This window comes from Trematomus bernacchii, unplaced genomic scaffold, assembly GCF_902827165.1.
Source record: "Trematomus bernacchii unplaced genomic scaffold, fTreBer1.1, whole genome shotgun sequence".
NCBI classification, from domain to species: Eukaryota; Metazoa; Chordata; class Actinopteri; order Perciformes; family Nototheniidae; genus Trematomus; species Trematomus bernacchii.
The window spans coordinates 4719642-4742320 of NW_022987662.1; the positions used below are offsets into that span (position 1 = coordinate 4719642).

General features: G+C 39.5%; 1 protein-coding gene across 1 annotated transcript; it reads right to left on the reverse strand.

The window, feature by feature from the left end:
- Window positions 1–97: 97 nt before the first annotated feature.
- tagapb (T cell activation RhoGTPase activating protein b) lies at window positions 98–6853 on the reverse strand. The gene is made up of 10 exons (XM_034135645.1): window positions 6720–6853; window positions 6139–6217; window positions 5981–6034; window positions 5533–5596; window positions 5143–5291; window positions 4431–4592; window positions 3395–3504; window positions 2909–3095; window positions 2597–2678; window positions 98–1931 (listed from the first exon to the last, which is right to left on the reverse strand). The coding sequence occupies exons 2-10, from the start codon at window positions 6163–6165 to the stop codon at window positions 835–837; spliced, it is 1932 nt and encodes a 643-aa protein (XP_033991536.1). The 5' UTR covers window positions 6166–6217; window positions 6720–6853; the 3' UTR covers window positions 98–834.
- Between the last annotated feature and the right edge of the window lie 15826 nt (window positions 6854–22679).

Below are 22679 nucleotides of genomic sequence, written 5' to 3' on the forward strand. Positions count from 1 at the left end.
CGTGGTCCATTGTATCATACAATGCTGCTGCGATTCACGTGGGCCTCTATTTCTGGCATGAACCTTTTATACAGTCTCACAGAAACAGAGAAGGACATTTTTTCTTTTGTTATTTTCTTTTATTGCGTTATTTTCTTCCATTAGAGCTCAAACCATCTGGAAAACCGCATGACAAATATTACATCTATCTTATTTTATTTACAATTTAGCATACAAAGCATAGTCTATCACAAGAAAAAGTGCTTTAGTGTAGTGGAAGAAAAATACAATGCATTAGAAGAGAATTTACAAAAAGCAAAAATATTATTAGCAATACTGTACACATCACAACTAAAACAGAAAATGAAAACTCATAGCATATTTGATCCACAGTCAACTGTGTTTTCATAGCTTCATCGTGATAGACTATCATACATAAAATAACTACATCTCTTTTAAGTGGTGTACTCTTAATAGTACTACTGAGAAAGTGCAACCACATATGACATTCATTTAAAGTGAAACAGTGATAAAATAAAGATTGGAATATCTGGACATATACAAGCAATTCTCTAACACAGAGCTGCTCAGTGGGCAGAGCCTTGAATCACATTTCCTCTGTCTCAACAACCCAAGAACAGTGAAAAGGGGAGTAGGTAGCTGCTATTATGAAGCAAAGTACTCACAATATTATGTTCTCTAAATCAGCAAAGATCACAAATGCTTTTCTCTGAATGAGTTAAAAATAAAATGAGTTTGCAGGGTTGCTGTATTGAAGTTTGAAAACCAGATCTTCGGCTATGCCCACTGATAAATGTTTGTATATATCTAAAATTCCAATCTGTGTAAAGTCATTCAAACATAAGACTCCTTGGCGTAACAAAATTCCTCAAACACAGGCTGGCTGCATCTCCGGGACACGGCCTCTCGGCGACCTGCGGACACGGACTCTGACATCGCTCTCTGCCGGAAAGGCTGCCGCTGCTGGACGTTAGCGTTGTCCTGCGCCTCCTGAGGGAAAGAGTCTCTGTACTGACAGACTGAGCTGGTGCCTGGGAAGTCATAATTTACAGAGGATGGCCGGGACCTTCTCCCCTGCTCGATGGCGTCGTGTACAGTCATCGATCCGTACCGTGGAGGAGAACCGGCGTTCTGCACCGCCTGCATGTACGACGGGGGTCTGCAGGGGATCTTGCTGTCCACCTGCTTGAACACTTCAAAGGCGGACAGAGGGCGAGGTTTGGGCTCAGCCGGTGGATCTGCTTCACTCTGAGAGTCCTCCTGCAGAGTTTCACAGGGGAAGGAGTTTTCCTTCTGAGAGTCCTTCTTCAAGCTGCCCCTGCTGAAGGCTCCTAAGCTCCTGGTCCTCATGAGGACTTTACTGGCAACTCTCATGGACTGTGAACGTTTTTTGTCATCTGGAATCGGCCTTGGAATGTCCTGCTCAATGGTTTTGTTTTCTCTCCGGGTGCAGGTTGGCGACCCCACGGGAGAGCTGGTGAAAACAGAGCCTTCTGACTGATTCGAGGCGGCGCTCTCCAGAGAGGAGCAGGAGCAGTTCGCTGCCATGTAGGGCAGGTGATCCATGTTGGAGCTGCTGCTCAGTTTTGGAAAGGACACCTGTTTTGCTCCACCTCGTTCTCTGAGCAGGAAGGAGTCGTCGGAGATCTGCTTTCTGAGTGGCTGCTCCTCAAAGTGCGTCCTCTCCAGCGAGCAGTCGTCGTGGCTCCTGGAGTGGCTGCAGTGGCTGTGCAGGTCGGCTGAGAGCAGGATGATGGGCTCGGAGCAACGGCGGCTGAATGGTGATTTTGAGTTGAACTCGGTCTCAGCGGGCCAGGAGGAGGTGGGGAAGCTGGGACAACCCTCCCTGGAGGAGGACGTCCCGCTCTCTCCATCTCCATCCAGGTCAGTGCTGTCGTACGCTGAGTCATGGTGCTGGGAGCACAGCGAGTCTGCAGAGCAAGAGCAGGAGGACATGGTTAGGATCTCAAAATGTGTTACTAAGTGTGTATGCAATTCAATTTCACTTGAATTATGGACTGTACGAAAATGTTTAGGGTGAAGGTGGGGTCAGTAAAAATATGGAGGGTTATTTTTGTTTAGCTATTTATAAAGCGAGGCTGGTCTAACATGTTTGAGAGAGCCAGAACAATTATAAAATGTTCTAAATTCCAACAATAATCCATTTTTTGCACAATTCATTGAATAGAGAGATTGAATGGTGAATAGTTCAGCCTTTTGTGTGTGTCCTGCATCATAGAGGGCAACAATCTTACCTCAGTAAATTGTGTTTTTGTTGCTACTGTAGTGGAGCAATGTCTAAGCTTTGATGAACCTTGAATGTTTAAAGAGTGCACATTTGTTGTCAATAGCCACAGCTACTTTATTGAATTTAAATCAAAATGCAATGCACCATTAGTTATGGCAGAGTTTTGGCCATTTCCCTCCTAGTGCAGCATGTAAACATTATTATTTCCTAAATATATTAAGGTTAAAATCTGAGTTAAATTGAGAATTAGGGGTGAGGGCATGACTAACCTTGTTTTTTTTTCAAAAATAACAAAAAGGTACAGTCCCTAAGAGTAATAAACAAAGCATTGATTGAGGTGTAATGTACCTTCATCAGTATCCAGCAGATTTGGGATATTCTCCCCAACGATCTCACAATGCTCAATCAGGTACTTGGTTAGCTTTGAGACCTGCAACAAATAAGACAATAAGCAACTATTAGCAAAGTTACCAGATAGAAATCAGATAAAAACAAACAGTTTGTTTAGGTAAGATAAGCTCTTAACTAAACAAACAGCTTACAAAACTCTGTGGAAGAGTCATCTTATCTTATGAAACCTTTTGAGGTTTTCTGCACCAAGAAACCACGAAGCTTCAAAGCACCAAAAGGAGAAAGTACAGTCATAACAGTTCTCTTTACTTTTTCGGTTTTTTCCTTCTGCTCTTCCAGCGGGGTGTCGTCCAGCTGCAGCAGCGTCGGGCCGATACACACCGCCAGGTTGTGGGCGTCCATCTTGTTAGAGGCAGCGTTCTCCAGGATGTGATGGAGGACGCAGAGCAGATACTGCAGGAGGAGTTTGTTGGGCCCCGGGATCTCATCTACCACCCTGTAGGCGGGTAGCAGAAAGGGGGAAGGAAGAGGAAAAAAGAGAACAGGAAGAACACATTAGCTTGGCGCTCTTTTAAAAAAAAAAAAAAAAAATAGGTTTCTTCCTTTTTTAAATCTAGACAGACTTAAAAAGGAGAAGTGGTTTGTGTTCAGTCTATATATGGTGGACATTGGGAATGTTCTGCAAAATTCCACTCAAAAAACATGTATAAATGTAATGTATAATTACACACTGAGGGGTCACATCTGCAGTTTAAGGGCAGTGTCTGTCTAGACTCATTAACATTCATCTCTTACTTTTTGGTTTCCAGAGCTTTCTGCTGGCTGTCTTCAATGTCCAGAGCCGCCATCCACTTGTCATAAAGTTCAGACACTAGCAGGCTGCCAGGAAGCTCCTTCAGAAAACTCTGCAAGGATCAAGAGAGGGACGGTGGTAAGACACAGTGCTCATCAATACAAAATATCTGATGCTTCTAAAATTCTATCTGTAGGATTGGGTGAGTAGGAAGAAAAACATAAAAGGTATCGCATATTGTTCTGACTGAAATACATGTTGTGTATAATGTTAATTAAATGATGATAAATATCGTAGGAGTAGTAGTAGTACTGGTGGAGAATAACCAAGTGCTGTACTTACAATATGTGACATTTTGAGTTATTTTACCTGAATATTTCCATCTATGCTTTTAATCAACATTTTACTCCACTATGCCTTTGGTTGTATAAAGCCTTTGGTATTTTCATTTGTATCCGAGTACTTCTGTGGTAGTAGTAATAGTATCATTGATATATTTGAGGAATTGTGGTCATGGTGGTAATGGTCACATACAGAAGCATCAGGTGAAATAGTAGTTAGATGAATGCTAAATGTGTAGCCAGGCCTTTATTGGTAATAGGTATATAAATATATAGGAGTAAGATTCACAGTGAATTGTATAGTGGTAGCGAAGTCATCTTTTCAACTACTGTACTATTGCAGCCCAAATAACTCACAATAATGATTTGATGATGACATCTATAGAAAAGAATAATGCCGTCAGTCAAATGTATCTTTAACTTTGTTTGTTTTGCATTTAGTTTCGGCAAATTATTAGAGAGGGTATTTAACCATGACTGTACACCGTACAACAACGAAAACAAAAAATGACACTAGCTAATAGTAAAAATGCAACGAACATCTGCCATAAAAACAAAAGGGAAATTATTTAAGAGGCGCTACGTTACTTACACAATATTACTAACATGATATTAATATTTAATATGACGGTTATTGTCAATACCCGTAGACACTCCTAGTGGTATAATATAAAATGGGATCAGGGCAGGAACGTACTTTGAGAAGCCCGACGAGCAGGACGACCGGCTGGCTCTCCATGTCCACCTCCATGCCGCTGTTGAGCTGCTCCCTGATGTCCACCATCTTCTTGTTGTTGCACGTTTTCCGAAACACTCCCTCTGTGGACGGCCCTCTCTTCCTCAGCCACACCAGCAGCTCCTGGTGAAAGGAAGGGGACAGAAAGAGGTGAGAACAAGGTAACAAAGCATGGCATTTTGTGATGACACTAATTTACGTGCAGATCAAGCACTCGCATGGTTGGCTGCCCTTATTAACGGATTCCAAAAAGATCAAAGCTCACCTAAGAAGGTGCATGTTTTAGGTAATTGGTCAAAGGACCGCATTATAATCCTGCTTCTCCAGTCTTAGCAACAACTCAAAGTGCTTTTACATATACCAGTCAGCACACACACACACATTTATAGTGGAAGAGTGTGCTATACAAGGTGCCACACATTCACACACATGTTGGCCACACCATCTTAGGCAAATTGAGGTGTACATCTTGCCTAATGACACTGTGTTGACTGCAGTGGCTTATAGTGAGCATTCAGTGGTCATATTCCTTAAAATAATAGGAAAAGCTGCACAAAGCAGTGACATGAGAAATAGTTTTGGGACTAAGCCATCAAGCTCTTTTTGTTCCGCCTGATCGAAAACTTGACTGGCAAGAGGAAGTGATGAGATCTGACATTTGAGGTTAACTTACTGTGACTGGTTTAGGAAGTGAGCATTCATCAGGGCATATTTTGCAGAGGGGCCGTCCAAAGAGTTGATTCTTTCTCTCGGTTTCTGATCGTCTCGCTTTGTTGATGAAACTGGAGCCGAGTCTCCGCCGCGCCAGCTTCCACTTGGTTTCTGAGGAGAGCACAAACGTCTTTATTAAATATTATATACTTCTTCCTGATTTAAAATGAGTTCAACAACCCACGATCTGCAATATTATAGGCCATAGTGCCAATGTGTTACAAAAAAACCACCACTTCTACACTCCTATCAGTAGATTTCCCCTTTTCTGTCTCTGGTTGTTCTCTGTGGTCAAACCTCTTCACAATTAACCAGCCCCACCCTCCTTCCAAACTGCCTCTTTCAAACTCACCAATGGGAGTCTTGTCCTCCTGGTTAACCAACTGCTTTGACACTGCGGAGATCTTTGCATCGCCCTGGCAACAAAATAAAGAAAAAGTCATGTGGGGAAGTGTGAAACAGGAACAATGAGCAAGGCAAGAGGACGGAAGGGACGGGGTGTGTGTTTTTTTAACGCACCACACACACTCGCCATTCATGACTACTGACATGTGAATGAGTTGAAATAACCATAAGTCAATCAGATGCATCATTATTATCATCTTCAAATATAAAACCTTTTTTTGAATTGTGGTACAACTGTGTTTTTGCAGCTACAGTAAATACACGTTCAGAGGCATCTTGCACATATGTCCTCCAATTCAGCATGAGGGGAAGGTGCAGGTGTTTTTCACAAACAAGCTTTTTCGCTTGAATACCTTTTATATCAAGAAGCCAGTGAAATGAGGTTTTTAACTTACGTCAAGTGGAAAGTCGATGAATTGCTCCATGCCACCTCCTGTCAGAGTTTTAGTCTGAAAGAAACATGAGAGATGGGGATGGATATTATTTAGTAAAAGCTCTTTCTGAGTATAAATATGTTGTGGTTCCTATTGGACAGGCTCAGTGAGAGACTAACCGTGATGCTGCCACTCAAAACCTTCATGAGGACGTCTGGGGGGGAAGAAGCACAACCAGCCTTTGCTTCTTTAATTTTCCTGGAGTGAGGAATACACATATTCATTATTATTTGTCCTTCAACTCTTTTGCAAAACTCTGCCTGAGTATTCACACGTTGTTGGCTTTGCATTTTAGATCAAACACAAGCGCACAAAAAGTCTGGTATTTGACACTTTTGTCTATCAACTTTACAACAGATCAATATCACAATGAATGTACTTATTTAGTCATATTTATTTATTATTAGTGACAGAATGAACACTGTTCTTAATTATCCGAACATGCCATACTGCTGTTACCGACATCATGTTCACAAAAATGTATATTTGAAAGAGCTATGTTTCTAAATACGATTTAAACAGACTTTTAGTGATATTAATTGACTCTAGCTGATGATTGTGTACTCCCTGAAGTGTGGTCAACATTGATCAAAATGGTTTAACAATGCAGCTTGAGTACTATTAATCTCGCTATTATGATAATGTAAGGATATTATGATAACATTTCCATTTATAAAAGGAAAATAAAGTTGTTTCTTACCTGTGAAGAGTATCTAACCAGCGTTCTTTGACCTCAGGCGAACTGTGGGCGAAATAACAGCATGGTTTGAGTTACTAATCCACAGAGAGAATCAAACAGACCTGATGCAGTGGGACGACTGAGACAACGTGCGCACCCACGGCCTCTTTTAACAACTCTGGAAACTGTAACACAGTCATGGGAACAGGAAGCAGCGTCACGGCGGGCCCCAACAAGCTTCTTCCACTTCCTCCTTGCAGAGTTTGCTGCGGCTCTGCGTCCACTGGTGGAAACATGGTGACGAAAGAGAAACGTGCGCCTGCACCTGAGGAGCCTCACCATGTGATAAGAGTTTTTTTCACCGTGGCAGCACTAATGCCAGCCATATCGCAGTATCAAATGTCAACAAGTGTGCACAATGTTTCTCGTCTATGGCCACCTCCATGTGAGTGAGAAGGAAACTTTCACACACTGAATCATCACCAGACACAAACCATCACAGACAGAGTATAACTGGCAACATTTGAAATCTCACCTGGGGAATAATCAACTTCTAGGAAAACGCATTGAGTCAAAAACTAAAACATTTTCTGCTTTGTGAGAAATGTGGGAGTCAGTGAATTAGAGAAATGACTCTCCACTTGTGCTATTAGGTGACTTTGATGAGTTGTATATAAAAAAATCGTTTTAGTTGATTTCACAGTCTAGACAGCAGACATGAGATGGAGAGCTTTTCTCCTGCCCTTCATAGTTATTGTAAAGGCCAGTATTTCTAGATAAAGTCATGTGCTGTTAATCCCCTGCTGATTGTGTAACCTCTTGTCTTGTGATTCTGTGACTTTCTCTTTGATACTTCCCTGTTTTCATGAAGGCCACAGATCATATGACATTTACTACAAGTGACTATTACATTACAGATTTCTAATAACTTTGAAAAAAAGGAAAACAAGTAACAGAAGGGCTGTGTTTGTGTGCTTTACACATTTGGAAAACAGTTGACCTAAAGGCCCTTTTGGAAATAAAATAAAGAGTTTGATGATTTGATGGCAATATCTGACCTAAAGCTACTATCAGCAGCCAGTTAGCTTAAAGGTCACCTATTATGCAAAATCCACTTGTTCACATCTTTTCTACATCAACATGTGTCCCAAGAGATTCTGAAAGTTTCAGGAAAAAAGATTCTCGCACTTTTTGTCCTGATCCATTTATATAAAAACCTGTCTGAAAATGAGCAGATCAGATTTTGGCCACTTTATGATGTCATAACGATTTTTTGGCTTGTGTAACCATTAGCCAATAACCAACCAAGGTAACCCCCCCCCCCCCCCACCTTATCACCGAATCTCCTCCTAGAGCACCATTGGGTTCTTTTTTTTACCAAATATCTCACAGAGGGGCGTGGGGAGTGGCTCCTTATTTTCATCTAAAGCAGGGGTCTCCAGCTACTTTGAAAAAATGAAAGTGGCCAAGAGCTACTTCCATCACATCGCTTACATTTATTCCCATAGCCCTCATCTGTTGAATTAAGCTACTTTTGTACACGTGTGAAATTGCAATACCTAAAGCTTATCAAAAATCTTAACTTCACATCAAGGTCCAAGAAAATGACAATTTCTCACATATTATTGTGGCCCACATAGTGAGTACTACACTGAACATTCACATACATGTCCTTAATCACTACCTGACAAGCATCTTATGGCACATGTGTAAAATAAGTGCATTCACTCTTTTTTACAGTCAGTGAGATGAATGGCACTGCATGGAGTCCACCATAGAGGTGTGTGCTGGAGTGTCCACTTAGTACTCAGTCAGTCTTGTTCTGTATTTAGATTTCGTTCATGTCAGAAAAAGCTGCTTGACAAAGGTATGTAGAGCCAAATAAAGCAGACATGTTCAGTGCTGCTTGGTGAATGTTCTTATAGTTGTCTGGGTCTGCAAGGCTCCAGTTTTGCTGAGACTTAAGCTGAACATGATTTTGGAGATGTATAACCTCCATCTCCATCTCCACAGGATTGACACTGAACAGTTCAGCCTTCTTTTTCTTCGTCATGACATGATATTATAAACCATAATAAATCAATTGTATAGGTCTAGCCTCCCTATATCTGTGTGTGAAATTGTTCCATCCTCAAAAACAAAAAACTAATAATTCTGCAGTCTAGCTGCAGCTTCTAGCAACGGTCTTCTGTTTAAAAAAAGGACACTGAAGGTCCTGCATGTGGCATCACACACATGACTTGAGTCTGAACATAGCAGACAACAGGAGTATTTACAACAGCATACAAACTAAAATAGTGCATGTGGGTGCACACTTACATTCTCTGTCTTACTGTTACATAAATCCCATGAATGTATGAGATTAAGTTAGCTTCATCATATCTCAATCAGTGATTAAGTGAATAATAAAGTTTCTATCAGGTTACTATCAGCCTGTCACTCATTATTTTCAGGGGGGGGCGGGGTTTGGAGGAACAGAGGAGACGGTGATCGCGGAGGCTTTTTCCTCCTGCCTTCACAAACTTTACACACGTATTTATCAACTGAAAATAGCAAGAGGACATTCATACTCTGCAATCCAAGACTTGATTAAATCCACCAAAAACCTGACATGACGATAACGAGTGTTTTTAAAAAAAACACAAATCCTTGTGTCGCTGTGCCGCTGTCACGTCTGTTCCTTGATCTCTGCGTCACCGACCAATTTGATATTCGTGTCATTAAAAAACAAAAAAACGTTATTGTCCAGCCGCGGCCGAAAAATCAAGAAGCAACCTTACTACGCTATAATCGATAATCGAGCGGCGAGCTACTGAAAAGCTGCCCGATTGACGTGTTGGAGACCCCTGATCTAAAGTAACAGACAGAGAATCAGCTCTTTTGAAACAGGGCTGAAACAGAGGGGATTATGGGATGCTGTTTGGTATTTGGAGCCAAACATTTCAGAGACATGTTTTGTATATATCTGAGACCTATAATATATTGATGAAAAACAGTATAATAGGGGACCTTTAACACAAATCCAGCCCATCTAAAGATCCCTTATTACTCTTTTGTAGTTGTATATTGTGATATCGTTACAGTTAGTCCCTTTTGTCTTAGCTTTGTTGTCAGACGTACATTAACATATAGAGTGAGGAAGTGACATCTGATCACAAGTGTGATCACATGTTTGTATGTTAGAGTACACAGCAGTCACTCTTACAACAACCAGGGGTGGTGTACATGAAAAACTGAAAACATGTCATTTCCTCATGTTTAAGTCTTGCTGCGTTTTGTAGGGGAAAAATGATTAAACCCATCAATTCTTCAAAAAATAAAATTGTGATTCTATTTGCAGCCCTATTTACAAGCCCAATTTTTAAATGTCACACAGAGCTTTTAAGTAAATCCTCCTCCTCATCAGAGGTTAATTTATATTTTGGGGTCAAGGATCCAGTTAAGAGCAGGATTAGAGTGTAAGAGGAAGGATGACAATAAAGTGAAGATGCTCACAGACACACATGTGTACATTCATGCTTGCACATGTGTATTCAGGCACGGAATGAATCTTAATACGCTGCTGTTTGTATGCAAGTGTTTTGCTGCTCACCAAAAACACACCACAAAAAACGTGAGGTGCCAGGCGAGGACGAGGGTCACTCTGAGATCAATATCCCCCATTTGTCCTTCCTCTTCCTCCAGTTCATCTTCGAAACCGTAAATCCAGACGTCCTCCAGACCCACTCTGTGCTCCAGACGGTAGCTGTCAGCCGACCTGTTCAAGTAGAAGCAGAAAAAAAAGCAATAACCATCTAATTATTTATTTTTATTTCTAATTCTCACAGCCTTTCAGTTTCCAGATTGGTTCAGGGTTAAGTTCCATTAATCTTTCTCGGTTATTAATTTCCCTTCTATAGGTTGGTTTACACTGAGTGATCAAAAGAGATTACTGTAGGTTTCTTCAACATGACAGCAACTATTGACAAAAGTTGGAGGTATACAAATAACAAGGCTACATTTGTCATGTGAAAGCCTTCAAACCTTCAAATAACTCCATGTATAAGGAGCATACCGACTCTACAATGCCCTCCTAATGGAAAATGGATTTCTGTACATAAAAAGAAATGCGAGGAACTTGCTACACATATGGATTGGATCAATGTATTATAATTGCTCTTGTGTTGCTTTTGGGAGACGTTTTCTTTAGTGCAGCAAGGTATACAAGCTAGCATGCTAGTTCATATTTCTAAATGAAAGATCCTTGGTATCTTTTGAAAAGGGGGAAGCTTGACGCTGAATACCCTGAGCTTTATCTTACGCTCTTTGCGAATATAATGGTTGGCCTGCATTTAGGAAGAATTAACTTTATATATGGCTGCACTCATTTTATTGTACTGTGATGTGAGCAAGAGGCATGACTGCCTGAAGTGGATCAAAAACACCTTTCACAAAAGGTCAGAGGGCAGTTATTCATCACAGCAACAGCAATCAGGTCTCCACACACTGCAACACACTGAGACTGCAGCAGAATAGTCGGGTTGAAGACAAAGGAGGTGAGGTGAAACACTCAGAGGCTTTATAGTATAGAAATAGAGAGAGACATGTCCTGTGCCACTGAGGAAATATGGAAAGGCTGCGAGGAACAAAAATGGACATATTAAAACACTCGGAGGGTCCTTGGGTAAATATGAGTTGAGGGCCCAGACTGTGATCCACTGTGCGGTGTTTATGTACTAAGTCCCGTCGAAGAGCATCCGTTACAAAGCAGATAGAGAGGCGAAGTCCCTCCCTTTCCGGTGGACCTCCATGGGACCTTATTTCGGAAAAAGTATGCATTGAAGTCAATGGAGAGAGAAAGATTATCTTTCGATCCCGTTTGAATTGTGCCACGAATTACACATATGATGTTTGTCAATTTAAAAGATCATTTTGCAAGTCAAAAAAATAAAAATGTGTCGTAAAACTGTGAAGTAACACTTTTTTTGTGTGAAACCACTCAATGACCTACATCTCCCGTCTCACACCACACACCAAGACGGCCGTCACGTTGGCACGTTTCACTTCTTTCTTTCAGAATGAGGCGGAAAAATCACTCCAAGTCTGGGCATGTTGAGAGCTGTACATACACACAAGGGGAGTTAGTCGGTTCCGTAAGAGCCAGCATGCGGGACCGGGATTCTGGGATTTGTAGTCTTTCTAGTTGCGTATTTTTCATAGTCTTATATTTCAACAGTTTTACGACAAACTGTGACTTTTTTTACATGGAAATTATTATTTAAGATTGACAAACATCATATGTGTAATTCGTGGCACAATTCAAACGGGATCGAAAGATAATCTTTCTCTCCCCATTGACTTCAATACATAATTTTTCCGAAATAAGGTCCCATGGGTCGGAAGTAGATGGGCGGGACTTCGCCTCTCTATAGCTTTGTTACATTTCCCAACACTCGAATCCTGGAACACTGCCGAATCAATTGTGGTGGTTAAATGAATTGATTAAGAATTACCACCAGCATAATTGAAAATGAAGCCAATAAATATGACTATATTTTAGGCTAAACATTGTATTTTAGTTGTTTTTAGTAATTAGGCTACAGGGCCATACTAAGGATGTAATTATCCAAGCTACAGACTAGGGCTGGTTAAAAAAGACACCTACCAACCTGCTCTAAAATGATCTGCACTGCAGAGTTAAAGGATGAGTTTGAGGATCATTACCACTGTTATCTAGTAGTTCCTGAACTGGGAAACAATTTGAGTATTTACATTTACACGTCATGGTCTAAGGAGATGTCCTAAAATGAGCAGTAAGACAGTTTTCTTTACTTTCTTTTTTGTTTAACAGAGATAAACTTTCCCTATAGATGTCACCATCTTCAGTATAGACTTTCATTTCTTGTATAGTTTACTTAAAATTAATATCAAGTGGTTTTTTGTGGCCTCTGGAAGCCTGGCTGATCATTCATCCTTGGGGGGAAAAAAAAGCTCCGTCCAGAGCCTGAAAATACATTATTCTTTCAAGTGATCTTGATGTGAAAACATGTTGAAGTACTTTCAAAGAACTGCCATAGAATTATTTCGAGAATGAATGAGGTATAGTGTATACACTGCAGACTCTGTTTTCTCATCATACTGTAGTACTAACTGTGCTACTGGAACAGTGGGCAGGTTGTGGTACACAGATGAGAGCAACTGTCCTCCCACTCAAGATCTATAAAACTTCCACTGGCTTTGACAAACATCTCAGATCTGACTAAGATTAGCAACCATCTAAAGCCTCTTACTAATAAATGTTCTGTTTTAGTATGTTGGGTAGAGATATGGAAGATAATGCTGTTTTCATCCAGTGTTTTCATTGTAAATGTCAAAATAATGATTAAAATCATTTAGGTATGTGTTGTAATATGGCTTATTTCTAAGGCTTATTTAAGATGTTAAATATTGTAACTTGTGAGACTAATAAAGCAGCATTTTGAACTTCAAGTACGCCCTGTTTTGTTTGTTTCAATTTCAAAAGCACAGAGGGAATCACCGTGTTTTCTTCTGTTATTTATATAAAGTCAGAGTGACTAAACGAAAACGTTTTTTGTTTGCTTGGAGATTCCCCAACAGTCCGAGTGTGCGGCCTAAAAATACACGTTTTGGTTTTACTTCCTCTTTCACACACCCATTCCAACTGTACAAACGTGTGACGTTTTGTAAGCAAAACACTTTTCAAACATCACCTCAGCTGTATTTCTCTTCTCATTTTTATTGTCTGGCAGTTGCTTCAGAGGTTTCCATGTGGAGATTTTTAGATTTATTCAAGTTTTAACTGATGACCACAATATATGTATGTTAATATCTCCGTTTCTTACTTGAGTTTGGCGAAGACAATGACATCCCTGAAGAGGAACAGGTGTCTCTCGAGGGTCTTGGAGCCCTCGATGACCTGAACACACTCGTCCATTAGCAGCTCTCCGTTCTCACTGCTGAGGCCGAGCACAAATGGACTCTGCTCCACCGAGACAACGCAGTAAGAAGCCTCCTCCCTGAGAGGAAACGGGCATTTGTTGAGCGGAAGAGACGACCAACAGCCAGTCCAGGGTAATTTAAGCAATTATGTTATTGGATGTCATGCTGTTTTAATGGGTTTGCAATATTTTCAACCTCTCTGAGCCGTGATCCTGTGTCAGACGCACCTTATTAATCGTTTAAACAACGTTGACATTTTGGTGTAACAGTTAATGGCGTTTAAAGGAAAGCAATGATACAAAACCAGTGCCTTAACACAAATTGCAACACTGCTTTGTTGACAGTAGAGGGATTTTAAGAACCAACGTTTTAAACACAGTGTAAATTAAGAGATTTTAAGGAACACTGCTTTTGTGTCTAGAGTTAGATGTTAAGGTAGATTGCACTCTTGTCAATGTGAAACAGGAGCCATGAAACCATTTGAATATTACATGCAATTTGTGTTTTTTCGACCTAATACTATGTCGAATTTGAATTAACTAGATAAGCAAATATTCTTGAGTATGTGAGCTTACTTTAAATTCTCCACTGTCCCAATAACACTACAACTTTTCAGATTGTCTAATGGTGGACTATACGAGGAAGAAGGCTGAACTAATTAACCCTTAAAAAAAGACACAACCGTTGGATAAAATAATTAGTTTGTAAAGTAAGTATTTTTATTTTATTTAACCTTTATTTAACCAGATAAAAGCATTGAGATAAAATCTCATTTACAATGCTGACCTGGCCAAGAAGGCAGCAACGTTACACATTCTTACACATAACACGGACATATAAAATACAGAGAACACAACTAGTAAACAAAAGACGAAAAGCAGTCACTACATTGTGCACATTTGGGACAGTAAGAAGAGTACACTACTTATTACTGCAAGAGCAGCTGGTGGTAAGGACCTCAGGCCACTTCAATTTAAAACAGGCTATAGGGACAAGTGCCATCAGTTTGAGGCTTGATTGAAGGTCATTTTTCCAGCCTCAGTCCGCACAGCAGGTACCTGGAACCGTATCCAGGTACTGGTTCTGAGGTTGTAAGAGTCACAAGTATACCGTGCCATTTAAGTGTGTAGGATTTTGCGACATCAAGCCTTTCCTTTATCCATTGAGTTTTAACCAACTGAGTACCTCTCTTTTTACAAGACTGCCATGAAGAGCACCTGAATGCAACACCGTGGTGATGTTGAGGTATATTTCAGTACGTAACACTTCATTACCATGGGCATGCCTACAGGAGCAATTTGGGGTCAAGTGTCTTTCCTAAGGAGACTTCGACATGCTGACTGCCCGTTGTTCGGTATTCACTCCTCTTCACTCTAAATCCCTGCTTTCTGGTAAGCTTAGCTATCATTAACAACCATCTTTTGGCTTTAGCTTAATATTGACCATGCCTATTTGCGCCAGGGTGAGAAATCTATGATGAAATGTATCTTTTGCTTGTCTAAGGATTGGAAACACAATGAGGTGACTGAAAAGCATAAATGATAGGTGTATATGACGTATGTGCTTACATGTTAACACCACCAGTAGTTTCTTCCATGTAAAAATGAATATGAACTATTTCCTGAAATGTCTTTGCAACGTTTCATACAGCATATTTAGCACATTGCATACGTTTAATCTGAGAGCCTTATGAAAACAGAATAAGAACTGAATTGGTATTCATCAAACTGCCTTCTAGCCTCTATAAACTAGACAGTATCGACACTTTGTTCTTAAATGTATTTTACAATAGAGGAAAGAAATGTACTTTTCTTTCATAACTCAGACATTCCCTTTTGCCTCAGCGGCTTGTAATGCTTTAAATGGAATGAAAGGCTCCAACATATAACCCCTTTTTCCAATCAGAATATGAGTCGTTTTCTCCAGCGAGAGACAGGAAGACATCGTCCTGAGCAAATAAACAAAGCGTGGCCACCTTGCATTTCTTCACAATAAAGCTATGAGAAGCTCAGCATGGAGGCAGCTAGGACTGGATGGATACATTCTTAATATAAACAACCTATGGTGTAGGGGTAATTCTATCATTTTAACAATCATCTTTTCTACCTTACAACAAAACACTCCCAAAGGCCCGGAAACAGATCCTCTTTCTCTTTCACTCACTTGATATTTGTCTAGCATTTTATTGCTATAATCATGTCATGTGAGTGAAGTGAATCTGTACACACATTGTATTACTTATAGCAGAACATTAATAATAATAATAATAATAGCTTGCATTTATATAGCGCCTTTCAAGGGACCCAAGGTATTTACAAGTAATATAGCAAAAACAAACATAACAAAACAAAAGTCAGACAGACAAAACAACAGATCGATTAGGGGCCGAAAGCCTTGGCAAACAGATGGGACTTGAGGGCCCTTTTGAAGGCGTCGAGTGTGGGGATGTTGCGAATCTCCACAGGGAGAGCGTTCCAGAGGGTGGGGGCTGCCACACTGTAGGCTCTGTCCCCGAAGGTTCGCAGTTTGGTGCGGGGGGGTGGTGAGCAGGCCAGAGTCTGAGGACCGCAGGTTCCGGGGTGGGGCATGTGGGTGAAGGATGTCCGATAGGTACTGGGGGGCAAGGGCATGGAGGGACTTGTAGGTAAGGAGGAGTACTTTGTACGATATACGGGACTTGACCGGCAACCAGTGTAGGTGGATGAGTGATGTGCTGCCACGGCTTTGTGTGTGTGAGTTGTTGTTTTTCTTTCATTCTCCCCTATTGATCATCAATCCATTAGTTTTGTCCTTAGACCTATATGACCTTATTCCGATCAATGCTTTCCAACCTTTTGCCAATTCAATCTGGATTGATTATAATGAAACAAGATAGAACTACAAATGTGCGGAACACAACTAGACATTTTCTGGTCTTGTGAAAGATTTGTTTTTCTCATTTGTAGCTTCTTAAACATATTAACATTTAAATAAATTATTAAATTATCTGAAAAGGACACATCCCTTTTAGGCTAATCCTAAACTCCTGCGTTTAAGAGTCAAAAAGTATTTTTCCCACATTTTAAACAGATGTATCACTGTTCCTTTATTTATAGATTAATCATAATTTGGTCCATGAAGCTTTTTGGGCTACTTTTTATCTAGCTATTCAGGGTTTCCATTGAGTTTGTGTTAGTGGCCCCTTTGACAAAAATTAGGACAATCTCAAGGGGTTGATCTCAAGATAATACATGTCTGATTTTAAAAGGCCAGTGGATCAGACACTGACTGAAGACTGCTGTTGAGTTTAGTTGTCTGAAAATACACCCTGTTTTTTCATTTGTTTTAAAAATAGATATGTTCACGTACTAATCGATAGCTAGTGATCCTTCCCCGTAACCATTCAGAGCGTCGTTTTATGTTTTATTTGAAGGAAAATGTCAAATCCATACGTAGAGGCATCACTTCCCCTCACAGATCAATATCATGTAAATAATCTTATATGTTCCTATCAAAGGTATCCTAGAAGAACACACTGGTATTACTTCTCTGACTGGCTCATGCGTGTTTAGCTGAAAGGAGAAGACACTCAGAGTAGAAGAATGTGCATCAAATCAACACACATGGCAATACATACTCAAGAAGTAAGAGTTGTTTGTCCTACATGAATATGAAACCAATTTTGGTCAGCGTTCTTCCCACTTACTGAGTTCAGGGCAGATATTCAAATTGTTTCAGCAGGGGTGCTTTCCCTGTTACCCTTCTGGCCCACTGAAGATGACACATAAAATACTGGCATATAGAACAGTGGGAGAACTATGAACTCGAACGGGTGGTTATCAGTGTGTGTAAACAACAAAACGATCAACTTTAAAAAAGGGGTTACAACATGAATTACTGCTGCGTGAGCCTAATCCAATGAGAAGGCGTTTAAACGGCTTTTAACGAGATTAACCAAGTGTTTAAAACTGCAAATGTGTGTGACGAGTTGTGAAGGAGAATGGTGCATTTAATAACACACAAAATGTCCTTAAAAACGGCGTTATGTTATACGCCTTACGGTGAGATTACTATAATGTATAAGATTCATTTAGACCATGTTGAAAACAATCAGTCTTCAAGAGGTGTTTTTGCTACACTTCATCATTGATATGAATATTTCATTAAAAGATAGTAGCTGTTGTTGTGGAATGATGATACTACATTATATGCCCGTATAACTGTGTGTGAAACGGTTACATTACACTTTGGGTTCTTGGCGTTCTGTGTAGATAAAAAATGTAATTAAAATGGCACTGCTTCCAGTTATTGTTAATATCGGTTGTAGTAGCGTATATGTTTGTAGTATCTGTGTTGTTTGGTTAAATGTTGCCAGATATGCTTTAATTACCGAATAAAACTCATATAGCTAATTATATTTAGCATCTATTTTTTGACGATGAGATACCATCTACGTCAGTGGCAGTCCCCCTTTAGTAAAACTGCCACCCACCAAGTCCCCCTGCCTCAAGGAAATGCCCAGAGTGTGTGTTTGAGCGCCGTACGTAAGATTTGAGAGTAGGAAGTGTGTATCTGACATCTCTTTAATTTGCTTTGATGGACTCGCCCACTGGGTGCTCTGGTGGTCTTTGACAGCTCTAAAAGGTTAAAGAGTTAAAAAAAAAAACAGATATTGAAGAGGAGGTGAGAGCCAACGCGGAAAATAATCTGATCACAGACATAACAGACTTTACGTGGGTCATGAGGTTAGGAAGGCAGACGATCAAACCAAGTAAAGGGTGAGGAGAGGCGACACTAAAGAAACACTTTAAATTAGGATTATTTTCAAGGTCATGATTTTAAGTCTCCTTCACTTTAGGATCCCACAGCTAAAATAACAGTTTTAGACCATACATCATAATATATGTTGTTTTTTTAACAGATACTTTCACTTCTAAATATCCCTCAAATGACAGGGTCTGAAATATTTCTCATGTTTGAGGACTAAACGTACAAATCCGGACTGCTCAGTCTATTGAACTTTTTAAATCTAAAAACGCACCTCTTTGCACTGGCTTTTAACACTAGTTGAAAATAACATTTTTACAGTTGCATGTGTTTTTATATGTTTCAAGTTGTTGTGCTTTTTATCATGTTTTTAATCATTGTTTTATTATTTTACTCCCATTGTGTAATTTTATATTTTATGTATTCCCTGTGAGGCACTTGTTGGTTGTTTTTAAATGTGCTATATAAATAAATGAAAATTGAGATTGAGGTGTTTGGAGATAAACACAGATAAATGTCAGCCTGGTCCTCAGAGAGGTTGTGACTGAGGTTGAAAGAGTTTGAGCTCATCGCACAATGGCGTTTCAAAACCCTGCTCTGAAAATCCCCCGCAAGGACATCTGTATTTGTGGCCTGGGGGTGATATGGAGGTGACATCATGAGTGTTTCTGCTCAGCACGTGGTGGCAGCGTGATGCGAGGGGGAAAATCAGTTTCCTTATACATGTTGTATCCTCTGTGACAACAACAAGGTGATAGAGTTTGAATTCCCATGTGCTGCCATCTGCTGCAGCAAAACAAAAGCATGAACAAAATGCTGTATGCAAAGGAGCAATCGCATTTATTTATATAAACCCTTTCTTGTTTTTTTAAATGCACTGTCAAATAAAGGGCATTTCCTAAATATAATGCAGTGAAACGCAGGGTGAACCTGGGGCTATATTTAAGAGCACTTGAGGTAAAGTGGGATTTTCAAATGTCTTGGATAATTATTTCTAATATGCCTGCAGAGATAAAACTACTTGACATTTTTAAGGGCCCTCACATTAATCCAGGGTCCAATTTAAGCTACAAACGTGTCTACATTTAGATTAGTAATTATCTCATCAAATATATAGTATCTAATGAAGACATACCAAAACAATTCAGTACATTTTAACATATTTAAATCGTAATTGCGGCTGATTTAAGCGACTTACAGTCAAATACCTCATTGTTATTGTGAACAGCTGCTTGATTATTATCTGTTTTTCTCCAGATGATTTGCATTTGCCATCTATGTCAACACCTCACCTCAAAGGTACAAATTGCATAGCACGTCTTTTAAAGATTGTGATTTGACTCAAAGCTCGCTGTGAGGATTGTTAATTTTGAATAACAGGCATACGCAGTATGTTCAGTAATTGTTCAGCAGATGGGAAATAATGATGTACACACCTGATAGGAGGCCATGGTACCCCCAGCGCCTTCCCAAAGACCAGAGATGGAGCCGAGCGTCGCCTGTGAGCCAAGTGCTTGAGGTGCTGTTAGAACACAGAGGACTTGTTATGGTGAAACAATACTTCTTTATGTATCTCTGTTTCTATCTATTTATAGGGCCTTTTATATCATATTAATGTGATGTCCAAACTATAACACTCCTTACAGCAAGTACCATAGTGGCATTTTTACACCCTAAATAGCTGTAAATTACAAGCTGCAAGGCTTTTCACACGTTATCTTTCCACCCTCTTCTCACCAGATGTCTCCAAAGGCTACGTGTGAAACATACTCTCCATGTTGTCCCACAGATCTGCACATCTCATCTTTATTGAATGAAAGAAAGTATCTTGTAAAAGTGAAGGACAGAATCATAAAACTTTGCCATTTTAAACGTTTCAAAGACATAAGACTTTCTCTTATGTACATTGCCTTGTTTTTTATGCTGAAACGCAAACATTTCCCAAAATTGGGATCAATAAAGTACTTTCTATCTATCTATCTATCTATCTATCTATCTATCTATCTATCTATCTATCTATCTATCTATCTATCTATCTATCTATCTATCTATCTATCTATCTAACAGGCTGCACGCTCAATATTCATTGTGAAAACATCAGTCCAGCCGCTTCACAAAGGGACAGTTCAAGTGAGAAACGATACGATGATAGCACACTGGGCTGCAACAAAAAATGATTTGTATTTATTGATATTTTGGGCAATTATTTTCTCGATGAATTGTTTAGTCAATAAAAAGTCAGAAAACTGCAAAGAGAAAATACAGAGCTTCGAATGTATTAAATGAGATAATCACTTTTTAAAATATGAGAACGTAATTACCTTTCACATAAATGAATTGGTTACGTTTAAGAAAAATATCAAGGTGTGGGTTAAAATTGTTAATCTGTTAAAGCTATTTTTTTAAATTACAGAGCGATTGCTGTCAATGTTAAAATAAACCAATGTTCATATTTGTAAGAAACAGAATAGGAACAGGTGTCTTCTGTAGACCAGAGTTTATTGACCTGTTTATTTGTTTACAGTCAATTAAGGGGCTTCTCCCAGTATTTTCCCAATTGGAGGCACATTTAAAGATCTTTCCTTGTATTCTTTTGTCTGGAAACAGCCATAACATATAGGAACTCAACAACAACACAACAGGCTTTCTGAAGCAACAGAAAGCCTGTTGGGTTATTTTTTTAACAGCAAAGATGAGGAAATATTTGAAAATAGAAGGTACCACAAATGTAGGGACATACACAATTAAAAATACTGCTTGAAAAAGACATAAAGCATCTAATTCAAGCGTGGATTCAGACTCTAGTGACCACCAAAGTCAACGCTGGAAACAGATAACAATGTCCATCTGAGAACTATTCCCTACGGTCCTCCATCAAACCAAATTGAGTTTAAAACACATCTATCGAGGAAGAATGGAAGAAGGCGACAATGCCTTTTTCCACGAGTAATAACCGATTCAACCTGAGCACAAAAGACGCTGCTCCAACAAACGGGCTCTTAGGTCTTTGTTATGATTTCCGTCTGATATTGCTTCTCTCTCAGCTGTTTATGGTCACTCTGTTGAGATGACTCCATCACAGCGAAACATTTTTAATCTCACTGAAGCCACCCACCCATGACAATAACATATGGAGTCCCAGCAGCATGGGATTATAAATTCCCACATGGTATACAGTATGCCGTTTATCGCATGCCGAGAAACAAGTCATTGACTGCTGCACACATGTCACCTAGCAACAGCATCCAGGGCTCCACACTTCAGATAAGATCAGAGATTTCAATGAAGCCCTAGAGAAAGGTTTTAATAAAAAAAGGCTTACTGTAAGGAATAAGAGCTCTGTTTAAGGCCAAGTTTTCTTTCTTTTTTTGAGCGTACGTGTGAGAGTACAAATAGAGGTATTTTTGAAATGTCGTGCGGTTTGAAAGAGTGTATCTGAGTTTGTAAAATAACTTACTCAAAACACATCCAAATTTAGCTAATTCTTTTTTTAGATTTTGTCTAGTTATATCAATCAATAGAAAATGGAAACAAACCGCTAAAAAGGCTTTAAAGTTTCCATAAGAAGTAACAGAAAGACTTCTTATCGAACAGAAGACATCTAGAAGCAGTGCTCTTTCTACTCCCAGCTTCCGTCATTGACACCTACACAGCACACAAAAGCACTTAACATACGCATCAAACCCCCTGAACTCATGCTTCACTCCCTTCCAGGAACAGATCAAATCCTCTCATCTGTAAAAAAAAAAGCACACTTCAAAGCCTTTTTGCTGCTCCTCAACAAACTGTAGTAATAACACTCAATGGACCTTTAGTTGTTGTTGGGGCTGTAAGTGCTCTCATCGTCAATAGTATAGTGCTTTTTTTTCCCGCTGTTCCTTAATTGTTATATGTGAAAAAGCTGTATACCAATTTCGTCAAACAGAGGTGAATATATTATTAAAAGATCTGATAAAACATAAAAGAACAATGTTGAGATACTGACTGTATTATAATTTTGAAAAACTGCAGTATATCATATTAATGAATGAAATATTGACATTTAAATATCACATACAGTTAGATTAAATAAATACGACAACAAAGTATTGCTTTTTGTATTTCGTTTTTACCTGATAATGAAGCTACATGAAAGAGGTTCGCAAAAGTGAATGCAATTTATCATGAGGGGAATCTGTGTGCCGTAGAAAATGTGTCAAGACTCTCAAAACCAAAGATATGGAGTTCATGGTGGCGCTACAGGAAAAATCATGGGATCTTCATATTCAGTGGGATTCATCCTCTGGGGAAAATGAA

What these genes read in the sequence shown, in the direction of transcription:
- tagapb (XM_034135645.1), bottom strand. Translation starts at nt 6,165, where the DNA reads ATGAAGGTTTTGAGTGGCAGCATCACG. An exon ending in TGCTCGTCGGGCTTCTCAAA is followed by an intron (nt 3,505 to 4,430) that starts GTACGTTCCTGC and finishes TGATCCTTGCAG; the next exon opens with AGTTTTCTGAAGGAGCTTCC. An exon ending in AGAAGGAAAAAACCGAAAAA is followed by an intron (nt 2,679 to 2,908) that starts GTAAAGAGAACT and finishes TATTTGTTGCAG; the next exon opens with GTCTCAAAGCTAACCAAGTA.